The sequence below is a fragment of the Tenrec ecaudatus genome, chromosome 6 (genome assembly GCF_050624435.1).
Source record: "Tenrec ecaudatus isolate mTenEca1 chromosome 6, mTenEca1.hap1, whole genome shotgun sequence".
Taxonomy (NCBI): Eukaryota; Metazoa; Chordata; class Mammalia; order Afrosoricida; family Tenrecidae; genus Tenrec; species Tenrec ecaudatus.
In genome coordinates this window covers 19325063-19350493 of record NC_134535.1, presented here as the reverse complement: position 1 = coordinate 19350493, position 25431 = coordinate 19325063, and the positions used below count along the sequence as shown (strand labels likewise).

General features: G+C 49.4%; 1 protein-coding gene across 1 annotated transcript in view; it reads left to right on the top strand.

Annotated features, from left to right (window-relative positions):
- Positions 1-25431, top strand: part of RFX4 (regulatory factor X4) — a 78923-nt gene that overhangs the window by 7722 nt on the left and 45770 nt on the right. Inside the window, exons 4-6 of the mRNA XM_075552702.1 lie at positions 6056-6219; positions 19858-19958; positions 21958-22016. Coding sequence (XP_075408817.1) covers positions 6056-6219; positions 19858-19958; positions 21958-22016 — 324 coding nt within the window. The remainder of the gene's footprint in view (positions 1-6055; positions 6220-19857; positions 19959-21957; positions 22017-25431) is intronic.

Genomic DNA, 25431 nt, shown 5'->3' with positions numbered 1-25431 from the left:
GGAGCTTAGCAAGGCAGGCCCTGATGGGATCTGGAATTCAAGCACGGCCACAGGATCCACCAGCCTCACACTCAGGCAATGTACACACCAGCAGCTTGATGAAGCAGGTCTCAAAGGAGCCTCAAGCTCATGGGACACAATTCAGGAGTTGACTTGGCCTGCCAGTAGTACTACACAGGTGAAGGCAGAGAACTAGCTAAAGCAGCAGCATGCTGGTCCGATCACCAGGGAGCAAGAGGGAGATGGGATGCCAGCTGTCTTTATTATTGCAGTCATCTTCCAATCAAGCTGTGACCTGAATAAACTCCGCCCACATGTTTCTATTGACCTACTTGGCACAAGAAACCTATCACACTACCTAACCATAAAAAGTGATGAAGGGGGATCTTTCCTCTCTGGAGGACTGTCATTTCTCCTACAGCTGAGAAAAGTCCTTGGTAAATGCACCATGAGTGCATCTGGTGCACCCTGGCCATCCTATAACCTGGATAGTTTGTTTCAACTCTTCAAGATCTTGACTATCCATCCAGGCTATAGTTGATGCTTGTATCACAGTCTTAAGTGAGGGTGTTTGCTGGTTAGTTTTCATCCTCTACCACCACGATGTAAGCCCTGGAGTTATCCTTGCCAGCCATACTGTGGGGCACTCAATAAATAGCTGTTGAGTGGGTGGATGGATGAATGGATGTGGACGCACTGTTGGCTTATCAAGTAGACATGAAGAGTTCACGTCTTTATGTAGAATGCTCCACATACTTGTACGCCCCAAGTCTGTATGTGGAATACCAGTTATAGATTCAGCCTAAATCCCGTGTCCACCACTTACTATCCCGTGTTCTTGAGCAAGTTACATAATCTCTCTGGGTCTCAGCTTCTTTTGCTGTAAAACAGAGACAAAAATACCTACCTCCTAGTAAAACTATGATGCCTACATGGAATTGTGTGTCATGTTTCTGTATTAAGACCGTAAGAAGTGGTAGCTATTTTGTTGGTTGTTTTACTTAGATACCTTCCAATACCGGGGCAATGAAAGAATCAGGTGTGCTTCCACAAGATTCCAATATGTTAGGAATTAACTATACGCGGACAAGGAAAAGGAAAAATAAATTTGGCTGAGGGCGTCTTAGGGGACTCAAAGCCATTGAGCCCAGAGAAAAAGGGCTTGAGGGGTCAAGGGATTGAAACCAGTAAGCCAGGAAACTTACTCTAGAAAGTCGTGTTCAATCATTTCTTTCTGATTTCTGCCTGCCCCCAACTTGTGCTTAAAGGAGTAAGGAGATCGTATCCAAACCCTCCTTTCTGCCTAAGAGTGAGTTTTTATTTGTTAAATGCCCACCTGACGCATCTTACACAAGTGGCATCTCGTGTCCATTTTCTAGAAGCTGACGGCCCTCCTATTTCTCTCTCTAATTCTGAGCTCCAGACTGATTTCCCTCGATGGTTACCTTAACATGCCCAAAGCAGAACTCTTTGTTTTCTGCTACACGCACGCACGCGCACACACACACACACACACACACACACACACACACACAATCTACCGCTGCCAAGTGCTCCATCACGCCACCATTTTCACCCACAACCTTGATTCTTCTCTTCCCTTCTCCTCGCGTGTCCAGTCCACTGGGACACCCAGTTGGCACTGCCTTCCACATGTAAACATCGCATGTGTCCACTCTCCTCACCCCTGTGGCACCAGTGCCATTTGGCCTTAGACAAACCAACCCAAACTTCCTCAGCGGTGGAGTGACTCCAGCTCCCAGCCGCTCCGCAGGATGGCGTAGAGATGCCGCACAGGGCGGGCCTCCAGGACCGGGGCATCACAGGGCAGACTGCTTCATCTTTCCCCACGGAGCAACGTGTGGGCTGAGATTGCTGACCTTCCGATGACGAGCTGCGTGCTTATCGATGGTGTCACCGGGCTCCTTGTCGGACACCAATTGTCCGAGAGATCGGGAGGGGAGGTCAAATCTGGACCACGCGCCCTCTGAAAATGCTGCTCTAGAGAGAATGGATCGGGGGCCGTGTGCCACGTGAGCAGGCTGGAAACGCATGCCTGATAAAAGACACCAGTTTGTCACAGATTTGTTTTAACCTACACAGCAGCTGATCTTTTCAAGATTGTGTGCCAGGAATTCACTGCTCGTATAAAGAGGAGTAGGCCTGTGTGCACAGAGAGCTAAGGCAGCCAGATGAATTCAGAATCTACCAAATCTTAGGAATCTTCTGAGCACAGTGCCACCATACTCTGAGTTAAAAAGGCAGGCAGGAAGGTCTAGGGCCAATGCCCAGGGATGAGCAGGGAGGGTCCTCTGGAGAGATGTTGTTGAGTGTCTCATGCTGGGTTCTCTAGAGAAGCAAAACCAATAACCCTTGTAGAGATGTAAAACAGAGATAAATGTCTATCGAGAAATCAGCACTGAGGGAATAGCAATGAGCCCAGCTGCCTTCCAAAGAAGTTGACGCACACATTGTGGAAGCGAGAAGGTTCTAAGTCCATGGGTCATGTAACTTCTCCTGACCCAAGTAACCGTGGAGCTGTCGAACTCAAGATTAGCAGGAAGAGCACAGGCTGGTGGCGGCAGAGGTGGGTGAATCCAAAGACAGCAGGCCACACCTGTGGCTGCAATATTGCAGGGATCCAAGGCTGGCAGGTGCAAGCAGCGAGTGATCTCATGGGGCTCTTGTTTTTTTTTTTTTTTGGTCACAACTCTCACCAAACGACAGATCTGAGCAAGAAGGTAGGGAAAGGGACTGATTGGGTTAGATGATTAATCTGTTGACGGGGTTCATTGTGATTGTCCTCCTGCTGGGTGTAAAGGGAACCATCTCAGAAGCAGAAAGGGGCGGAGGCAGGGGCGGGGGTGGTGGGTTTTCCTACCAGCACGGGAGAAGAGCCAGCAGTGGAGCACATCCTTTGGCTCCTCCTTGAACCAGGAGAAAACCTGAGCGACAGAGGAAAGGCAGAGGAACAACAGCAGCAGGACCAGGAACCAGAGCATCAGAGAGGTGGACTTGGCATCCCACCACGCAAGGAAAGCTGAGTGCTTTGGGGCAGGAGGCTGCCGTGTGGAGTGCGGGGGAGCTGCGAGAGCTGGGGGAGCTGTGAGAGCTGACCCACCGAGATGGAGCTGGGTGTCTTTCGGTTGAGACCTCAGAGTGGCATGCGCATTCAGCATTTTCTAGAAGTCTCAAGCAGGGCAGAGGTCAGGACAGGAGGCTGAGGGCCAGAAAGCGGCCTGCCTGGGGGCTTGCAGAGAAGACACTGCCCTGACTGAACAACTGTATCCGGACCCTTTTTCACCTGTTGTAACCTGTTCACTTCCTTAATAAACCCCATACTTGTGAGCCTCATCTGTAAAGTCTGTGTGGCCACTGCAATGGATTCAGGAAACTCATCACAGGTGCGGAGCCCTGGTAGCATTGTGGTTATACATTGGGCTGTGGTTCACAAGGTTGGCAGTTCAAAACCACCAGCCAGCTCCTTGGAAGAAAATAATGGGGCTTTCTACTCCCATAAACAAGTACAGTCTAGGAAACTCACAGGACAGCTTCACCTTGTCCTATAGAGTCGCTGTGTGTTGACATGGATTCCATGGCAGTAAGTTTGGATTTGGGGGGGGCGGCGTAGAAGTGCAGTGCCAGGGGAGAGGGAACTGATGTCGGTATAGACTGAAAAGGGATGGAGGGCAGAGGCATTTGTGACTTCTGCCTGTGGCAATCATCCTTGGGAGCCAGAAGAAGTCAAACGTGGCTCCAACCCCGTTTCTCCAGCAAGTCAGATGGCGGGCCTCGGCTGACTCTCAGGATCAGGAGACAATATGGCAAGCTGTTGATTCAGTTCCAAAACACTGAAGCCGGATGCAGCGTCCAGGCCCAGGAAAAAGCGAATGCAAGCTTTCCCACAGTGTTCTTCTTCTTGACGGAGGCCACCCTTCCTCAAGGAAATGTCCTTTTCAATTGTTTCCGGGCTATGACCTGAGCTCTCTCTCAACTCTTCGGTGGCCTCCTGTCTGAGTTTGGGCAAGGAACTTAAAGTCTCAGCGATAGAATGATCATGTTCATTAACTATGAGAACCTATTCTGAGTTCCTGGCTCCAGTGGAACCCAGGAAATACAACTCCTGGCAATAACCTTAGCATCTCCAAGGGATTCGCCTGGAGGGGCTGACTGTAAGGACTGGTTTGGGAGCCAGAGATGTGGGTAATGGTACCTGTCCATCTGTGGGGGACAGAGGAATCTATGGCATAGTTGAGGAACCAAGGCATGGCTACTGGAATTGACAGACATTCTCAGTCACTTGTTCCCCAGAGTCGAGATGGTCGCTGGTCAATATAAGCTGAAGTGGAGACATATTTCCCATAATCATACACACCAGAGAAGCACCCTCTACTGTTCCCCTTCACTCCCCTGATCTTTCTCCCCCTCACCTCCCACGTACACACCAGAGCACAACGACCCTTGACTCTCACTCTGGAATTTGCTCATCAACAGCACCCCTGGAGTTCTCATCATAGCAATCACCCCATTTTATTATGTTCCCCTAGCATCTAGATGGAACGAGATACAGTAGAACAAGGCACTGCTCTGTGATTTAGAATCAGGAAAGGTGTGCAGCGGGTGTGCATCACCAGACTTAGGCAATCTGACTGCGGAGCAACTAAGCAGAGGAACTGGATTAACCGAAGAAGAATCTGGCATCAGGATTGGAGGAAGGCTTTTCAACAACCTGCAAGGTGCAGATGGAACAACCTTGCCTGCAGAAAACAAGCACTTGAAGCACTTGCTGATGACGATCAAGGATCGCAGCCTTCAGTGTGGTTCACGACTCAATGTAAAGAAGAACAACATCCTCACAATGGAACCAATAGATGGCACCATGATAAATGGAGAAAAGATGGTTAAGGATTTTGCCTTGCCTGGGTCTACAGTCAATGCTCATGGAAGCGGCCGTCATGGAATCAAATAATGTAGAGCAATGGGCAAATCTGCGGCACACGATCTGGCTTTAATGGTGAAGAGCAAGATGTCACTTGGAGAACTCATGGGCACCTGACCCAAATTGTGGTATTTTCAGTTGTCTCACATGCATGTGAAAGCTAGACGTGAATGAGGAAGACCGAGGAAGAATCAATGCATGTGAATCCGGCGCTGGCGGAGAATGTTGCAAGTACCGCGTGCTGCTGGAACACACGACTCTGTCTTGGAAGAAGTACAGCCAGAATGTTGCTTGGAACTGAGGATGCCTATGCCTCATGAGCTTTGGGACATGTCGCCAAGAGACACCAGGACCTGGTAAAGGACATCATGCTTGGCTGCGGCCGTGGTTTGAAACACGGATGACGAGGAGGATGCACCGGACCCGGGCAGCGTACTTCGCTCTGTTGTACACGGGGCCATTGTAGTAGAACCCACTCAACAGCACTGGACAACCACACATTTTAAAATGTCACTCACATACACTTCATAGGTCCACAAAACTCCCTGTGCAGTCATCATGTACCATCACCCAGCCAGGGCTGGTGGTATGAAGAGGCCCATGCACTTTGCCTAGTTTGGGGTGTACATATTTTGAAATCAAGAGCACTTTCACACACACACACACACACACACATACACACACACACACACCTGCGGCTCCTATACCTTGCTCTTCCTTCCTAGAACACACACGGGCTCCTGAAATGCCAACATCAAGCTGTCAGAGAAGTGATGACCTGTACTTTGACCTTCCTATGAACAACATCCCGGCCCCCTTTCCTAAACGTATCCCAGTCCACAGTCAGCACTGGAGAGGCTGATGTTACTCTGCCCCTCCTCTCTCCCAGGGCAGAGGAGACCCCACGCTCCCAGGACAAGTGGTGTGCAAGCAGTGGGAAGACTTGGGGCAGGAAGAGCTTCACTGCCTCCTAGGCCACAAGAGGCCCAGGGATGGCAGCACTGATCACTGGGTTGGCCTGGGGGGGTATGGGGTGGGGAGGGGGGAGTCCAAAGGCTCTGTTGGGAGTGCCCTGCGTAACCCGATGCTTTCTCTTCTCTCTGTGGCCCCACGCAGGTTCAAAGTTTTCTTCTGCACTTTTGGCAAGGGATGCCGCCCCACATGCTGCCCGTTCTGGGCTCCTCCACGGTGGTGAACATCGTCGGTGTGTGTGACTCCATCCTCTACAAAGCTATCTCCGGGGTGCTGATGCCCACCGTGCTGCAGGCGTTACCTGACAGGTGGGCGCAGGTGTTCTTGGCCCCTCGCATAGCTAGTTCCAGCCTTCTGGTTTGAGGCCTATGTAACTCTGTGTTTAGAACCTTTAGAATTTATTTTAGGATCCAATCTCTTATGAGGTTAGTTCAGCCCAGTGGCAGATGCATTTGTTCTTGGCTCTGTGTTTATTTTATATTATTATATATTTTATAGCTCTTAAATATCATTGCTTAAATTAAGGTTTATGGGGTATGCTTTACACACACTAAAACGTACTGTACATACTTGAGTAGAAGCTGAGTTTTTCAGGACATTAAAAAATATTTTATTGGAGGCTCATATACCTCTGATCATAATCCACACATATATCCATTGTGTGTCAAGCACATTTGTACATTTGTAACCCTCATTATTCTCAAAACATTTGTTTTCTACTTGAGCCCTTGGTATCAGCTCCTCATTTTTACCCCATCCTCTCCGCTCCCCACTCCCTCGTGAACCCTTGATAATTTATAAATTATTATTTTGTCGTATCTTACACTGTCCGACATCTCCCTTCACCCACCTTTCTATTGTCCACCCCCCAGGGAGGAGGTCATATGTAGATCCTTGTAATTGGTTACCCCTTTCCTCTTTCCACCCCACCCTCCCAGTATTGCCACTCTCAGCAGTGGTCCTGAAGGGATCCCACCCTGGATTCCTTGTGTTTCCAGTTCCTATCTGTACCAGTGGACATCCTGTGGTCTAGCCAGATTTGTAAGGTAGAATTAGGATCATGATAGTGGAGGAGGAGGAAGTATTTAAGAACTAGAGGAATGTTGTATGTTTCATCATTGCTATACTGCACCCTGCCTGGCTTGTATCATCCCTGCGACCCTTCTGTAAGGGGTTGTCCAGTTGCCTACAGATGGGCTTTGGGTCCCCAATCTTCATTCCCCTTCATTCACAATGATATGATTTTTTTGTTCTTTGATGCCTGATACCTTATCCCTTTGACATCTTGTGATCACACAGGCTGGTGTGCTTCTTCTATGTGGACTTTGTTTCTTCTGAGCTATGTGGTCGCTTGTTTACCTTGAAGCCTTTAAGACCCCAGACACTTTGATAGCCGGGCACCATCAGCTTTCTTCATCACATTTGCTTGTGCACCCATTTGTCTTCAGCAATCATGTAGGGAAGGTGAGCATCATGGAATGCCAGTTTAGCAGACTAAAGTGTTCTTGCATTGAGGGAGTACTTGAGGGAGGTCTAGTGTCCATTTCAGCACATTTTTAATGCCGTTTTTGTGGTAAAAGTAGGTGCCTTGGCTAATATTCGGGTCAGCTTATACTCAAGCATATACGGTACCACTTTACAGTGGGCACAGTTCAAACATACAATAATAGCTCCATCACCCCCGAAAATTCCCTCATGCTCCTGTTTTGTCTACTCTTTTTTCCACCCTGACTCCTGGTATTCACTCATCCATTTGCTATCCTGATGGTTTGCATGGAATGTATACAAGAGGAGCCTGTTTTGTCTGGCTTCTTTCATATACCCCATAGGTTCACAAACGTTATTTGACCTACTGCCCCCTTTCAAGGGAAAAAATTACTCATAATCCCTTCTCCGGGCAATTAAACATGTTTGCTCTGTAGCCCATAATCCAGGACAAAGTGTAGGGTCGGGGGCTGCTTTTACAGCAGCTCTTTGGCTCTTTCCAGCGTCTACCAGGGAGTGGTACCACCCACTTTGGAAAATAATGATGTAGCATGATGCAATTGAAATTCATCCATGTTATTTTGTCTATCCATAATTCCACCCTTTTAAGAGCTGAGTAGTATTCCATAATATGGAGCTATCACAATCTACTTACCCATTCACCAGCTATAAGGACATTGAGCTGTGTCCAATTGGGCCACTATGAATAAGCCTGTATCAAAATCCAATACAGGTTTTGCATCTCTTTTTATTTCTAATGGGTAAATGCCTAGAAGTGGAATGGCTTGCTGAGTTACATGGGGTTCCCAAAGTGCACCCCCACAAGCAGTGTATGGAATTTCTTGTTGCTCTGCATCTTCTACTACAACCTGTACGCTACAGGCTTTTGTTCATTTCAGCCATCCTAAAGGCTGTCCAGTATTACCACCTTGTGGTTTGAATTTGCATGTCCCGACTGACTCATGATGTTGAGCTAGGGGATGGAAAAATTTTAAATGTCACATAGACTTCTGTGTACACATATTTTTGGGGGGGGGGGTTAAATGTCTTTTTAAACCTTTGCCTACTTATTTTTTAGTGGGTTGTCCAATTTGTTTTTATTCGATTTTGAAAGTTCTTTATATATTCTAGACACAGTTCTTTAGCAGGTGTGTCTTTTGAAAATGTTTTTCACAATCTGTGCCTTGCATTTTCATCTTTTCAAAAGTAGAATATTCTTATTTGAAGTCCTGCTTTTCAATATTTTTCCCCCTAGATTTTGTCTTTGGTCCTGTAGTTAATAATTATTTGCTGAGCAAGATCACAAAAGCAATTCTTTTTTTCTTCTTCCAGAAGTTGTTTATTTTATAATTTATAGTTTTGTAGGCTTTATATTTAGGTCTATAAATCATTTTGCGTTAAGTGTTGCACATGGCATGAGACTCATATTTTTGCATTTGAAGACCCAAATATTCTCATTATTGTTGAAAAGTCTGTCCTTTCTCCAGTGCAAGTGACTTTGAAAATTCATGGAAAATCAATTTGGCCATACATGTGTTGGCCAAAATCAATTGATCGCTGTTGCTTTATAACGAGTCTTAAAATTAGTGCGAGGTCTACAACATGATTCTTTTATAATGTTGTTCCTTCAGTTTTGCATGTCAATTTTGTGGAATCTATAAAATTCCTCCTGGAATTTTGTTTGTAATTTTATTGAATTTATATATCAATTTTTTAAATAGTTAACATATTAACAATGCTAAGTCTTTAAAGTAAGGAATAGATACATATCTCCCTTTATTTAGATGTTCTCTTATTTTCTTCAGCAATGTTTTGTAGTGTTTAGCCTGTAGTCTTATATTCACCAGTCTTATATTGCCAGTTTTGACCAGTATAAATAAAACTTGTATCAACATTCAGGTTTGGCTGGTCAAATCAAAATCAAAATCACTGCCATTGAGCTGATTACAGCCCATGGCAACCCTATAGGACAGGGTGACCATGCTCCCACTGTGTCCGAGATCGTAATTCTTTACAGGAGTGAAGAGCCTCATTTTTTTCCCTGTGGAGCAGGCTGGTGGTTTTGAGCTGCTGACCTTGTTGTTACTAGCCCAGGTCAAAGATAGGTTAGAATGCATAAAGAGGTGATTTTGACTTACCTTCATGATAATGATTTCTGATCTTCGTTTCTTGGTATGGGTCTAAGTTTCTGTGTATTAATATATTCCTCTGCCTCAAGTATTTTCTTCAACATTTCCTATAGTTCAGGTCCAAAGTGGCATAGAGGTTACATATGGAGGTGCTAACCAGAAGGTCAGCAGTTTGAAGCCACCAACCACTCCAAGAGAGAAAGACAGAGCTTTCTACTCTTTTTAAAAGGCACAGTCTCCGAAGTCCACAGGGATTCTATGGGGGTTTTGTGAGTCTGAATCGACCCCATGGCAGTGAGCTGAGAGTCGATAGTATAGGTCTGTTGTTAATAAATCATTCCCAGTTTTGTTTCATTGTTTTAAATGTTCGTGGTGGTTTTCTAAGCTGCCTTGATCTCCGGTTTGATGCGTTTCATTACATTGGTAATATCCCCAGCAATGATCTCTTCAGCTATTTCTTTCTTCTGCTCTATCTGTACTTTGCTCTCCGTCTGTGATTTCCGTTACTTGTGTGAGTCCAGTGGATACTGTCCCACAACTCTTGGTGCTCTGCTTGACTTTGTTTCGCTCACTTTTTTTTCTCTTACTGTGTTTTGGTTTGGGTTGTTTCTATTGGCCTAGCTCCATGTTTACTGATTCCCCCTTTCATCCCCCCGGGTATGGGAACTCTATTAATGAGGCTGTCTAGGTAGGCATTCTTCATCCCTGCCGCATGCCCTGTAACAGTCCATTCCATTCATTTTCATGATTTCTCTGTTTCTGTTGGGAGTTCTCATCTGCACACGCTGACTGCCTTTTCCATTAGGGTCTTCTACATCGTCGTGCTATGTTGTTAGCTACTGACAAGTCAGTCCCCCGACCCATGGAGACGTCGCGCGTAACTGAACAAAATGCCGGCGGGTCCTGTGTCATTCCCAACATCATTTGCGGATCAGGCCACGATAGCCATGAACCAAGCCAACCCTATGGCCTTCAAGTTGACTCCAGCTCCACGGGGAAGCGCTATGGAGCAATTCAATTCTGTAACCCATGCGGTTGACACCTTAAGTCAGTTATTCCAAATTCCCTTTGAGAACCTAGTTCTATTCGCTGCTTTGTTTCTTTGGAGTGGGTTCCTTCCCTGCCCTTCTGATTGCTTTATGAATTCCAATGGGCTGTCAAACATGCGTGGGATCACAGAGGCTGAGCTTAATTCGTATGTTTGCCTGGAAACGGGCATCCCTCCTCTTGCCCTCGGCTGTTAGCAGATTATCTTGTTGCCCTGGGATCCACAGAGTTTGCCGGTCTTCGTAGGGTTGAAAGCTCCCGGATGTGGCATTGCATCCTGCGCCATTTCTACAGCGGCAGCTTCTTTCCTCCTTCAAGCGTGTGCCTTTGAGACAGGCTCTCTCTCTTCTGTTCCCTGCCCTCAGACTTTCCTCTTGAACGCCTGGCGAGCAGCTTCTGTGAATGGCCTTGAACTTCCCCTGCGGCTGTCGTTCCAGAGTTCGACACACTGCTACTAGCTCACCCTTGGCTGTCGGCAGTGTGTTAATAAACACTTGGGCTGAATTCGTTTTCTTCCCTGATGGGGGCTCCTTCTTCCTTCCCGGAACTGTACATGCTCCTGTGTCCAAGCCTCTTCCCTTGGGCGCCCTTGGGAGCTGCTTGTCTCGCTGCGATTTCAGGCTGGGTGGGTTCCCTGTGACCTCAGCTCTCCGGTGGGTTCAAGAAGTGAGGCGATTTTGTACAGGATCTGACTCTTTGCTTGCTTATGGAGTTGGGTGATAGGCTATTTCCATTCCCTATATTCTAGGTGGAACAGGAATACACTCAAAATGGCTAACAGGTGTGTTTCTGATCAAGCGCTGGCAATAGGTGCTTCTGAATTTTGTTAATGTTCTACATTATTTTGGTGTCTCACACTAGGAGGCAAGACACAAAAAATCATGGAAAAATCCCATCATCTCTTAGGTCCATTTTTCCCCCTATGAGCCTTTTGAAGCCCCCTTGTGTACACACATCTACATACATTCCTTTAAGTTTTAGGAGATTGAGATCTTTGTTGCCCACTGGCTAATGGACAGTGGCTAAATGGGCACCTCTGTTTTATGCTAAGAAGGTGCCTCCTAAGAGCTCAGTGAACATGTATGTACCTTTTATAACAGAACGTCATGTATGCCTTATAGGAATCACACTGGCACCCACATATGACATCTGAAGATTGTGGTGCCGTCTGTGGTGCCCAATGAAGTGCTAGTGCCTTCCTTCTACCCCCTCCCTTCCTCTCTAAAAGTGGCTCCTTGGTAGAGATGTGGAGATTGAAGTTTAACAGAACAAAATGATGTGTCCACCTTCACCCCACAAACAAAGGAAACCACCAGGACTCAACTATATACCCGTTATTCCTTATTTTTTGAAAGCATGTCATTGGGGGCTCTTACAGCTCTTAGGACATTCTACATATTGCTTGTATCAAGTATATTTGTACATATGTTGCCATCATCATTTCCAAAACATTTTCTAATTGAGCCCTTGGTATAAGCTCCTCTTTTTTTTTCCCTCCCTCCCCCACCCTCCCACCCTCATGAATCCTGGATCAATTATAAATTGTTATTATTTCATATCTTATGTTGTCCACTGTCTCACTTTACCCACATGTCTGTTATTCATCCCCTTCAGGGGGGATGGGGGATGGCTATATATCCAACCTTGTGATGGGTTTCCCCTTTCTCCCCCTTCCACCTCCCTGACCATCCCCCTCCCCTCATGATATTGCTACCCCCACTACTGTTCCTGAGGGGTATATTTGTCCTGAATTTCATGTGTCCAGAGCTGTTATCTGTACCAATGTGTGTTCTCCGGTCTAGCCATATTTGTAAGATAGAACTCGGTCATGATAGTGGGGGGGGGGGAGGGGAGGAAGCATTCAGGAACTAGAGGAATGATGTGTGTTTCGTTGGTGCTATACTGCACATTGGTTTAATCGTCCCTCCCTTATAACCCTTCTAGGGTGGGGGGTGAATATCCAGTTGTCTGCAGATAGGCTTTGGGTCTCCACCCCAAACCCCCTTGTTCACATAGATATAGTTTTTGTTTTGGATCTTTTGATACCTGATATACCTGATCCTGTCAAAACCTCATGATCACACAGACTGGTGTGCTTCTTCCATGTGGGCTATATTGCTTCCCTGCTAGATGGCTGCTTGTTTAACTTCAAGCCTTTCTTTTGATAGCTGTGTCTTTTGATAGCCGGGCACCGTCTGCTCTCTTCACCACATTTGCTTATGCACCCATTTTGTCTTCAGTGATTGTGTCAGGAAGGTGAGTATCAAAGAGCGCCAGGTTATTAGAACAAAATGTTCTTGTGTTAAGGGAGGCCTTGAGTGGAGGCCCAAGGTATGTCTGCTATCTTAATACTTAACATATAAATTTGTGTACATTGGCTTCTATCCCTTTCATTATAAATTAATATATTTACATATATCCATGCCTATAGCTATACCTCTTTAAATAGCTTTTGCCTCTATTCTGTCCTCTATTTCCTTTCACCTTCCTCCTATCCCACTATCATGCTGACCCTCCATTCAGCTCTCAGTAATTCCTCTCGGATACATTACACTTGATTAAAAGCCCACCAGGCATTATACACCCTTCTCGCCATCAAGTCTAGATCTTTTGTTGTTCCCTTATCCCTGAGTTTGTTCATTCCTTAAATAAGTGGGTGCTGATGACCTCTAAGAAAGATGTTAGGTCCTGGGAAGACAGCATTTAATAAGACAAGCATTTTTACCAAGCATGCTGTCATTCTCCAGAGACTGGTCTCTCCTGACGACATGTCCAAAGTGTGTGAGATGAAGTCTCCCCATCCTTGCCTCTAAGGAGCACTCTGGCTGTACTTATTCCAAGACAGATGTGCTGGTTGCATTTGGGTAGTCCGTGGCACGTTCAATATTCATTGCCAACACCATATACACACATTCTGCTTATTTTCAGTACATACAAGGGTGCTTCAAGAAGCTTGTGGGAAAATGGAATGAAGAAATTATGAAATTTTTCTAGGAATGTTTTGAAGCCCCTTGTGCATATGGGAATCCTGCTTGAACTGAAGCCCAGAGAATGTGCAGAGAGCCGAGGGACTTATGGTACTGACCGTTTGATGGACATTGGTGAAGAACCAGGGCCAGGGGCTAGAGTCTGGGCTCCCAAGACTGTGGTTTTCCAAGAGCTGTAGGAATAGGGTTGGGGTGAGAAAGACCCCTGGAATCGTCATGGGGGGTCTGACCCCTCACCACTGAGTAGCTGAGGAGCAGTGATCAGAATGATGTGTTACTCTTAAAAGTCAGGCAACCCCTTGATGGCCTCAGAAGGAGAACCCCTTCCTGGGTGGATGGTTCTGCCGTTTCTAGAACTCTGGGGTGAATGCCTGCCTCGGAGCCACAGAGAGCTGCAGGGGCCAGCACTAGAGCTGTGCTTCGGGAAGACTTGTCCAGCGTTTAAGGACAGATGCCACCTTACTCACTGCAAGCTGCTGGTGAAGGACTTTGTACCCATGTCGTCCTCGGTCTGTGTGTCAATCCTGGCAGGAGGGTATCCTCTTGACTTTCTAGATGAGGCAGTCAGGGCTGCAGGAGCGTCACCGACTGACTTGCCCAGGGTCACCCAACTTACAAGTGGCAAGGACAGGGCTTAATTGACTCGGAAGTGAGTGCTCCTTCCACAGCCCCAGAGGATGTGGCGAGTGGAGTGGGGCAGGAGGCTAGCGGTGTGGGGATGCTTCAGCTCAGATCTGACAAGGACTCTTCTTCGGGAGTTGTGGGGGGGGGGGAGGGCTGTGTAAATGGGTGGAAGGAGCCAGATGAGAGATCTGGCAGAGGAAGATTAGTCTTGTGATTAACTGGACAGAGCTGGAGGAGGTGTGTGCGTGTGTGTGTGTGTGTGTGTGTGTGTGTGAGGCGTGGTGGAATAGCAGAGAGGATAGGCCATCAAAACATTCAAAAGAGATGCAGAGCAGAGTTGGAGGGCTGCCTGACTCCCAGATGCTCAAGGCCTCGCATGGCAATGCCTGCGTGGAAAGCAAGACGCACCGACTTGGAGAGCAGAGTGATGCGGCAGCGCACTCACTGCGCATGCGTGAGCCCATCCACCACCGGACACTGCAGCGGAAGAGTAGTTGTGCGGTCAGGCTCTGGAGCCTGGCAAATCTGAGTTTGAATCCTGACCGCCTCTGCTGCATCTCTCTGGTGTGTGTGTGTGTGTGTGTGTGTGTGTGTGTATGTGTGTGTGTGTGTAAAAGAAGGGCGTTATGATATTTTGTAGCAATACTTTTTGACTCACCCTTGTAGGCGCATCTCTGGTTTCTTAAGCTTGTGTTGGGACTAATGCTGGCGCCTAGTGCAGGGAGGGAGGATGAAATAAGAGCGTGGGTGTGAAGTGTTTAGTGCTGGCACCGTGCCCTCATTAAAAGGTGGCAGCGATTAGCACCTTGTAACTGTGGTAATTTGGGGCTGCGGGTCATTTGGGGCCTAAGGTGTGGATTTAAGAAGTGCTGGGTGCTGGGAGGAGGGAGGAGATGAGGCAGTCAGCAGCGGAGGAGGCCTGGATACCAAGGAAGGGGAGACCGTCAAGAAGGGGGTGGCAGTCACTCCCCGAGTGCTGCTGGGGCTGGGGGAGGTGCCTCTGGGACCAGGTGATGGGAGGTCAGACCCTCACCTGTCCATCAGACACCAGAGGCCAGTTGCCGGGGTGTCTAGATCACTCCGGAAAGGCTGACAAGCCCCACTCCCAAGCCCCCAAACAGAATCCTTTCTGAGCTGAATCCCTCCCACTTCTCTTCCGCTGTGGAAAACCAAGCCATTGTACTGAGTGAAAGCCGCTCCCTGGCCCTGCTGCTTTCTCTGCTCTGGACAGGAGCTGCCTCCTCCCCGGCTCTGGCCTCCAGTGCTGCCTCTGGGCAGTGTCCGAGGTGAGAAAGGCAGGCGACCCTCCCTGGCATCCCGCCTGCCCTGGATTGATCACCCCAATCAGTGCGTCTAAATGTTGACCTTTGGCAAGCACAGCCAAATATTGTGGAAGTCTTCCCTCGCAGACTTGGTTGTCCCAGTGTACTCACGACGACCCCATTTCTGACCTTCAGCTCTATGACACATGTGGCACTTTGACGCACCCCCCCACCCCCCTCTCTCACTGCCCTCTGACTCACAGTGACCCTAGAGGACAGAGGAGAACTGCCCCCTGTGGGTTTCCGGGACATGAGAGTTAGAAAGCTTCATCTTTCTCCCATGGGTGGCCAGTGGATTCGAAATGCTGACCCTGGAGCAAGCTTTCCAGTCTCGGAAGCCCACAGTGGGTTGTTGTACTCTGTCCTGTAGGGCCGCTATGAGTCAGAATCAACTTGATGGCAGTGAGATGGGTCCGTCAGGGTGCGTGGGTGGTGTTAATGGGATCCATGCATTTGGCCACCAAGAGAAAGAGTGGAGGTTCAAGTCCACCCAGAGGCAGTTGGGAAAACCAGCCTTTGGAGTGTAGGCTTGACATGAGGCCCAGTCAACTCTGCTGTAATTGGTGGGGCTTGGTGTCTCAGCTCAGTCACTCTGCTAGGCTCACAATTGCTTGTTGCCAGTCCAGTCAATTCTGCCTATGTCAACCCTGGGCGTGGTAGAGTAGAACTGTCCCAGAGAGTTTTTCTAGGGTGTGACCTGTCAGAAGCAGATTGTCAGCCCTATCTTCCAAGGCACCCGGAATGCCAACCTTTCAGCGAGCATCATGCTCCCCAGCCAAGGACTCTGCCAGGCTTAGAGGATCCACAGATCCGTGTTCTTCAGGACAAAATACTTGACGCTGTTCTTGCCTTGTGCCCCATGTACAGTTTACCCCAGAGACACAAGGCAGCGTCCAAACTCACCGGCATGGATTTGATTCTGGCTCATAGCCACCCCATAGGGCCGAGGAGACCTGCCTCTCTGGGTTCCCAAGACCGTACATCTTTATGGGAATGGACAGCCTCCTATTTCTCCCATGGAATAATTGCTGTGTTTGAACTGCTGACCTTGAGTTTAGCAGCCCAATGCTTACTCCGATATCATCATGGCTCCTTGAACCAACCCTACTCAAAACAAATTCTTAGTCACAATCACTTGTTGCAGGGGAAGCTTTTTAAAGATTATTAAAAGGGTTTTGAGCTTTTCCTCACACGTGCACGTACACGTGCGCGCGCACACACACATACACTAACACCCACAGCCATTGAGCCAATTGTGACTCATAGCAACCTTGATAAGGGACTTCCAAGACTGTAAGTCTTTACAGGAGCAGACAGCTGCTCCCAAGAAGCAACAGGTGGTTTTGAACCACTGACCTTGCAGTTAGTAGTCCAACGCCTAATTCACAATACCACTACGGCTCCTTCTCTGGCATTGAAGTAAGGCTGAATATGAATTGTTTGAATCCATTTTGGCTCACTGCCAAATTTCACTTGAAGACATATTTAGGAAAGGGATTTCCTTAGCAATGCATAGATTGTCTCTAATTATAAAACCAAACTCACTGCCAATGAATCAATGCTGACTCATAGTGACCACTCATGGTTTTCTGAGACTGTAACTGTTAACAGGAAAAGAAAGCCCAGAAAAAAAGAGGACCTGATGCAAGGGGCTTAAGTGGAGAGCAAATGCCTTGAGAATGATTGGGGCAGGGAATGTATGGATGTGCTTTATACAATTGATGTATGAACTGTGAAAAGAATTGTATCAGCCCCAATAAATTGTTAAAATTTTAAAAAAGGAAAAAAAAAAAAGAAATTCAAATACTTAAAAAAAAAAAAAAAAGAAAGCCCAGTTTTTTCCCCATGGAGCTGCGGGTGGTTTCGAACTGCCAACCATGCGGATTGTAGCCCAGTTCATAGCCACTGCACCACCAGGGCTAAGCAGTAACCATGATAGGGTTCTTCAAAAGGAATAAGGATTCCTGGTATCACCGTTACAGTGGTTTAAGTTCTCATCTGCTAACCCAAAGGTTGGAGGGTCGAGGCCACCTGGCCAACAACTTTTGGAAAATGAGCCCTTAATAACTCCACAGAACACAGTTCTTCTCTGACACACAGGAGGTCACCCTGGGTCGGAATCGACTTGATGGCAACTGGTTTGGGTGGTAAACTGGCGAACTGCAGAGCGCACAGACCTTGATTATACCGTCATGTCGATTTGGGGGTTGTGCTTGAAAGTTGTCATATTAAGTAAAGGCAAGGTGGGGGTGGCACTGAAATGGGGAGCACAAGAATTAGACCGTGTCTGAGTGCAGCAGGGGGCTCATGAGTCCCGTTTGAGGGCTGCATTTGCCCCGACTTTGGGACTTCCCTCCAGTCGGGGGTTGGCCTGGAACTTTTGAATGTGCTAGAGACAGGAGAGCAAGAGTGGCTGGCGACCAGAACTGGAGACATTGACTGACTACCTGGGAAGGAATAAAGGGGGGTAAGATGACAGGGCCCACGGACAGATTCTGAGGACTTAAGCATATCAGGGCCATGTGAAAACAAACAAATTCACTGCCATTGAGAGGCTCCTGGTTCACACTGACCCCAGAGGACAAGGGAGAACTGCTGGAGACAGTTATGGGAGTAGAAAGTTTCAAAGTTTCAGACCTTGTGTTTACCAGTCCAAAGCACCACCACCCCACCACCAGGGCTCCGTTCAGGGCCAGGTAGCCGGGGATCACTTTCCAAAGTGACTGAGGACAGGAGCCGTAGGAAGAACGAGAAGGTGCAAATGCCCAAGAGAAAAAAAGAGGAAGTGGATAAGAGAACGGAATGTGCCCCCAAAGCCCAGCCAGATTAGGCCCCCCGAAACTCCGGGTGGGTTTGGGGTCCTGGAGCAAAGGTTTGCTGCCAGGTGAGAACTGTGCACCGAAGAGGGAACAGGAGATGGAAAAGGCTGGCTAAGAAGTGGAAGGGAAGGAGAGTGGCAGCTGGAGGAGAGAACTGGTTGAGGAAAGTCAACGTGGGGGTGGGGGTGTGGTGGCTTTGTTTTCTAAAGTGACCATTCTTGGACCCAGTAAACGATGAGAGGCATGGCCCAGTGGAGAGGAAAGCATGGAATACACCGGGGAAAGGGGAGTCAGTATCGTCAGGTTCCTGGGAAGGCAGGAGAGGCTGGGGTGGTGCTTGGGCGTTGTAAGAGGCAGTAATACTGGAGGGGTTCTATTGATAAGATGAGCCACGAGGGAGGAAGAATGTTGACGATGCTTTTCCTTTGCGGCGTGTGTGCCCTGAGAAGTGGGCTGTGGGAGCGCCATCGAGGTTGGAGAGAGTTTGGAAAGAGGGCGGAATGAGTGATCGGAGAAAGGTGGCATGGCTCCCCATGGGGCAAGGTTAGTAACTGTGGCCTGACAGGTGGGAGCTAGCTGGTGGGAGACTGAACCCCCCCAGAGTCATGACGGTGGTGTGGGGTGGGGAAGGCAGGGATGATGTTGGGTGGTCAACAGAAAAGAGGAGAGGGTCCTGTGGCTGGCAGAGCCAAGGAGCACTTCACAGAGGAACCAGCCCCTGGAGCGATGAGTAGCCGACGTTGAGGGTGAGAGCCTGGGCAAGGGTGTTCAACGTCTTTCCCACTCTAAAGTTCCCTCTTCCACCATCACCATCTCCTCCCTCCTTGCTCCCCCCCCCCTGCAGACTGGGCCTCGACTCTCCAGATCTCATGTGGTCTCAAGACCCACAACAGGGTTCTTTGTCAACTTCGCACGACGTTGTTGCTTTCCCATTCCATCCAAGACTGGGGTTGCACTAGGGAGAGGGACCAAGTGTAAACCGTCTCTCTCGGGCCCATTGCCCACTGTCATCACCTCCGATCCAAAGCGCCTCCAAAGCACAAAGGATCTCATTTCATTTCAGAAGTTCTGGAGGCAGCTAAGCTCCATGGGGCTCTCCCTGCATGGCGCTGGTTGCATCTCCCTGGTCAACCAACTCTGGCACCAGAACACATTGTACTGGCACTCTTTCTTCCCAGGGGCACGAGCTCCCCAAAGGGCTTGGGGGAAACACAACCTTCCAGGGCCTCCCGTGGGGAGGACTAGACAACAAACACACCACACACACCTTTTCCAAAGAAAAATCAAAAAACAAACTCACCGCCATCGAGTTGTTTCCCACGCAGAGCGGTCCCTGTAATAGGACACAGGAGAGCTGCCCCGGTGGGTTCCCGAGACTGTAAACTGTTTCTGAGAGCAGAGCGCCTCCACCTTGTCCCACGGAGCGGCTAGTGGGTTCAAACTGCTGACTTGGCGGCTCGCGGCCCGACGCACACCCCACTGGGCCGCCGGAGGTTCTGACACGCGCTGAGAAGACACCGTTTCTCTTTCTAGCTTAACTCAGGTGATCCGGAAGTTTGCCAAGCAGCTGGACGAGTGGCTGAAAGTGGCTCTCCACGACCTCCCAGAAAACCTGCGGAACATCAAGTTTGAACGTAAGGACTGGAGGGGGCTTGGCAGCAGCGGGGGAGGCGGGGAGAGGCCTCTTCCAGGGCCAAACATTTTTCGTGAGTCATGAGTAAGATGATGAACTGGATAACCACCATTGACTGTTGGCCGACCAAGCACCAGGCATGGTGCGGAGTCCCTGACAGCACCCGAACTTAGTCCACCCTCACAAAATGTTCCCCACGGGTGCCTCACATCCGCCGTGATGGAGAAGGAAGCGGAGCAACCCCGCAGAGGTAGTCAGTAGCCGGGCCAGGACTGGTTTCTAGGTCTGTCTGTCTGCCTAAGCACATCCAAGGTTGTGCTCTCAGAGCCACTGTGCTCTGTGTCGCATTTCATCCTCACGCCCTATCTGCGGTAGAGGACCGAGGGTCCCTGTTCTCTCGAAGCGGCTTAGAGGGACAGACACTTCCCCAGGGTCACACAGTGAGGAAGGAGTTGGACTTTAGTAGGCTGAGCCGATGGCAAAGCTCGAGCATTTCCGCAGAGCGCCCCTGCCCACGAAATAGGGATGGCGGGTGACAGGCCACAGCGTGAGGGGTCCATGTACCTATTGCCCCTGTCTAATGAGAAAGCCACATTCGTCTGTCTCAGAAGCAGGCCTGGGACTCGACTCTTTTCTTTGCGGGCCACCAGCAGGGCTCAGGCCCCAGTGTTGGAGCGCCCCGCCTTTAAAAACGGGCGCTGTTTTTCCGTCCAGACGGGCCTGTCCTCCTGGCAGGACTTGTGGGCCAAGACTCCGTTGGTCTTGCTGTTGAGCAAAGATGTGATGATTTCAAGTTTTCAGACAAATGTTTTTTGAAGCTCCATTTGAATACGGCTCCTCGCTATTCTTGTCCAAAGGCTTCTTGTCCAGCGAGGAAAACTCAGGCGATCAAATTACCTTCTCTCCACAGGCCCGAGGGGCCCTTTCAGAAGCGCTTTGAGGCTGCCTGCAGGGCCCATCACCTATTGATAAAGCCTGCTTTTATTTCCCTGGCCCTCAGTTCCTTTCTTCTCCTGAGCACTAAATTCCACATCACAAAGTTAAAGAAAAAGTAATTAAGGAGAAGGATTAACGATTGATCGGCCTGGAAAATTAGAAGTTCATCTGCCCGCCCCCTCCCTCCTCGGCACTGCCTGCTTCACCCACCCCTACCCTCCCCCAGCCCTCCCTCCACCCCAGACCAGAGTCCAAATGAGAATCATCCAAGGGGAAATTCTGCCATTTGTCGACCCGTTCGGGAATGAGAGGATCTCAACCACGCTGACAAACTCGTTGACATTCGGGGAGGAAGTGTGTCGGGCCTTCCACCTGTGGGTGCCCGTGCTGAGGACTCCGTCTGAAGAATGTGCGTGGTAGTGGGGGGGGGGGGGGGGGCGAGGTGGCTGGCTCAGGCCTGTCTGCTTCCAAAGCCACAGATGGGAGACCTCCCCCCACCACTTCAGGTTCAGGTTTTTCCTCCTGGACTTGAAAGCATGGAGATGGATTATGGGGAGAGTCTGTGGCGAAAGGGAAGGGTGTGAGCATTCAGTCGCCTTGAAGCGTGTTTCTTCGAGGATGGTCCCCCAGCACCCCACGCCTCTGAAGTGCAGTCCCATTAGAACTATGGCTTTTTAAAGGCGCTTCTTCAAAGCGCCCCCTTGTTTCCTGCCATTATTTAGGGGGAGAAGTGATTGAGCTCGCAATTAGCGAAATGAAAGACAAGTAAATAATTGCTTTTACTCACGGTTGATTGATGCCACAATTTCTCACACCTGCCGGTGTGATGTGTATGTGCGTGTGTGTGACTTTGAAATATCAGATATTATCTCAGATATCACCCCGAGGAAATCCTGGTCCCCGTCCAAATGGGAAAACCAAGAATCCAAGGCAGGGTTTGGTCGGCAGCTGCGTAAAGGGGGTTGGGAGCGTGAGAAATCTTTAGAGAAATAAGGGGACTGTACCACCCCCTGGAAAACCCCAAGCAGGAACCCCATCTCAAACTGGCTCTTTTCTTCTTGCAGTGTCCAGAAGGTTCTCCCAAATCCTGCGGCGGCAAACATCACTAAATCATCTCTGTCAGGTAACTGTCTCATGTTAGGCATCGTGAACATTGCTGAGTCACTGGTCACTGCAAAACCCCAAACCAAAAAACCCAAACTCACTGCCAGCGAGTCCGTTCTGACTCACAGCGACCCTGCGGGACCCTCTTGAGGACCCCCTTTTGGTTTCCTGGACTTTGTCCGACCGGACAGCATCCTCTTCCTTCCTCTGAGCAGCTGACCGGGGAGTTGAACAGTAGACCTTGTGTTTATCAGCTAGCTCAGTACGAGTATGCAGCCCCCTGTGCCACAGAAGCTCCTGAGCCATTGCAAGCAAAGGTCAAAACCACATGCCCGCCCCCCAAAAAAACCTCTCTGTAGGACTTGTAAGCTGTGTGCGGTTAATAAACAGTACACTCTCACTTTCATGTTGAATTTCTCCAGATAACGGATAAAAACAGCCAGTCACTAAATAGTTTAACAAAAAGACTACAGGGTTTCTGACGAAACTTTTCAGATATGTCCTAGGTCCACAACTTAGTGATTCTTGATATATATATATATATGATTTCTCAGCCTTGAGGCTAACGGCAGTTTGGCAGGGATGATTCTTTGTTGTGAGGGCCTGTTTTGTGCATTGTGAAACCAAAACCAAACTCATTGCCGTGGAGTTGATTCTGTGGGTTTCATGGACCCCCTTTTAACAGGAGCAGAAAGCCTCATCTGTCTCCCATGGAGCTGCTGGTGGTTACGAACTGCTGTCCTTGGGGTTAGCAGCCTGACTCTCGCACCCACTGGATGCTTAGTAGCACACAGAGGCCCTCCCCAGTAGATGCCAGTGGCATCCACAAGGCCCATAGCATCAACCAGTTGAGTTCTACTCATGAGTGCCCGGAGCATGTCAGAGTGGGACTGGGCCCCTTACAGTTTTCGGTGGTTGAGTTTTCGGAAGTGACTTTGCCAGGTCTTTCTTGCGAAGTACGTCTGGCTGAACTGGAATCGTTTGGGTAGCTGCCAGTGCTTTCGCAACCTGCGCCACTCAGGGACCCCAAGGGGGGTGATCACACATTACCAAAGGTAGCCCGAGGGCAAAACCACCTCTGGCTACTGAGGTTAATGGGGGAAAGAAAGCAAAAGATGCTGTTTGTTGCTTCATCCAAAGAGTTCAAGGTCATGATCAAATGTTTGCCTAGATGTGTTCATTCCTTCCCTGCCCAGATCTGTGGTATTGTCTAACACAAGGGTGGTAAAACCTAAAAACCAAAGGCACGGCCATCCAGTCAATGCCCATGCCAACACCCAGCAGCCCCACAGGACAGGGAAGAACCGCCCCTGTGAGTTTCCAAGCCTGTAATCCTTTACTGAGAATGAAAAGCCCTATCTTTCTCCCACTAAAGCTACTGGTGGGTTTTTTGGTGTCTTTGAACTGCGGACCTTGCAGCCCCACACGTAACCACTCCCCCACCAGGGATCCTTACAAGGGCAGTGGGTACACACCGACTAATATAGTTGTTTGACTATTACAGAAGTGGGGCAAGTAAAGGGCTGACCCCCCCCCCACCATGTCTCCTTTCTGCTTGCACCTTGGGTGTTTGGAGATGATGATGGTGCAGAGCTAGCTAACTCTGTTTCACGTCTGGGAGCGAGGGGAATTGGAAAGTCAGGGGACAAGTTTTCACACGTCCAAACCCTTCTTGATTTCTCTCTCTCCTCCCTCCCTTTCTTTTTAACTTGATTGCTCACATTGAAAACTAGGAGATGGCAGCGGAGAATTCCCAGGTGTGAGCGCTCTGGAGGTTTCCCAGACACCTGCTGCATTTCCCAGGAGAGCCCTCAGCGGGTCCTTTCCAGGGGTCTGCCCCTTCCTGGGCATGGGTTCGCAAGCACTCCCTTACAGCGCTATTGGTTCTGGGTTGAGTCAAGGTGGGACGGAGGAAGGCCTGCAGGAGGTTCTAGACTGTGACCAAGAAGTGCAAAGCTCCACCCCCTTGGGGTGGACATTTACATGGTCAGGGGTGGGGCCCAGAGGAAATCCTTCCAGATCCCTGGGCTGGTGCTCCGAGGAAGGAAGGCGCACCTGGGAATCCTGCTTGGCTGTCTGTCTGTCTGGAGAGAGCCGTCTGGGTTGTATCAGGGGACTCGACACAGTTTGGGGCCTCCTTCTGGGGCTCAGCCATTCAGGCAGGTGTAGGGGAGACCCACTAAGCAAGCATGGACGCAAAAATGCATTTCCTTCCAGTTTTCCACACCAAAGACCGTATGTATGTGTTTGCCTCAGTCCTCACCCCAGCACACCCCTGCTGTGGGCGATGGTTAGCACTGGGGAAAAGACACCGTGGAACTGATCAACAAAAACTGGCCCCCCACACAGCCAGCCCCACTAAACGACATGCCAGTGACAGCTCACCCCCAAATACCCACCCCAACCTCCCAGGCCCTTCGGATTCACTACGCAAAGGAGGCTGGCCTTCAAAGCTCAGTCACGCATTCCACGAAAAATCTCCAGTGGCTCCTGTGTGGCAGGCACTGTGCTGAGCGGTGAGCAAGCACCACAGCACCAACCCATCAAAGGTTGTGCGCGATCGGGAGGAAACCGTGGAACTGGACAACAGAGAGGCCACGGCGGTCCTAGTTAAAGTGGTCAGAGATGCTCTTTGTAGATGCACCCTGGGTGAGGGTGAGACGGGCAAAGCGTGTGCCAGGCAGTGGGGGCACCAGGTGATTGGCCTCCAGGAGTCAATGCAAAATCAGTGCTTTCCACACTCTGTCCCAAGGAAACCTCTGAGGCAGCTCCCGAGAGAGGCAGCTATGACTACCTACCACCGCACCCTATCGAGCAGGACAGGTTTATTGGCTTGCCCCCAATCGGGGGCTGATCAACAGCGAGGCCAGAATTGGAACTTGGTCTGTTGGAATCGAGACAAGTCCTAGAGGCAGTGGCACAGCTGTTAAGCGCCCGGCAGCGAACCCAAAGGTCAGGTGGGTTACGCCCCCAGCGACTCCGTAGGAGAAAGAAGTGGCGGGATCTCTGCTTCTGGAAAGAGATACACAGCCTGGGGAATCCTAGGGGGCAGTTCTTCTCCATCCCACTGGGCGCGACTCAGTGAGTCGCAGGAGACTCCACCGCAGAGGGTGTCAAGTTTGACGCGGGAACCCCTGACCTCCACGCTGAGAGTTTGTATTGCTGTCAGACTGTTGTTAGAGACGGCCCCAACGTGGGTTTCATGGACCCCAGGGGCCTTCAGAAGGGTGGCCGGGTGGTGGCCAAGTGGGGATGCTTTCGAAGCCACCTGCGGCTCCTTGGGAGAAAAGGCGGGGCTTTCTAGTCCCATACAAAGTTACGGTCTGGGCAACTCACAAGGGCAGTTGTGCCCTGCTCTGCACAGGGTCGCCTTGAGTTGGAATCGACCTGATGCCTCTGAGTTTGTTGGTTTGGCTTGGCTTGGCTTGGCTTGG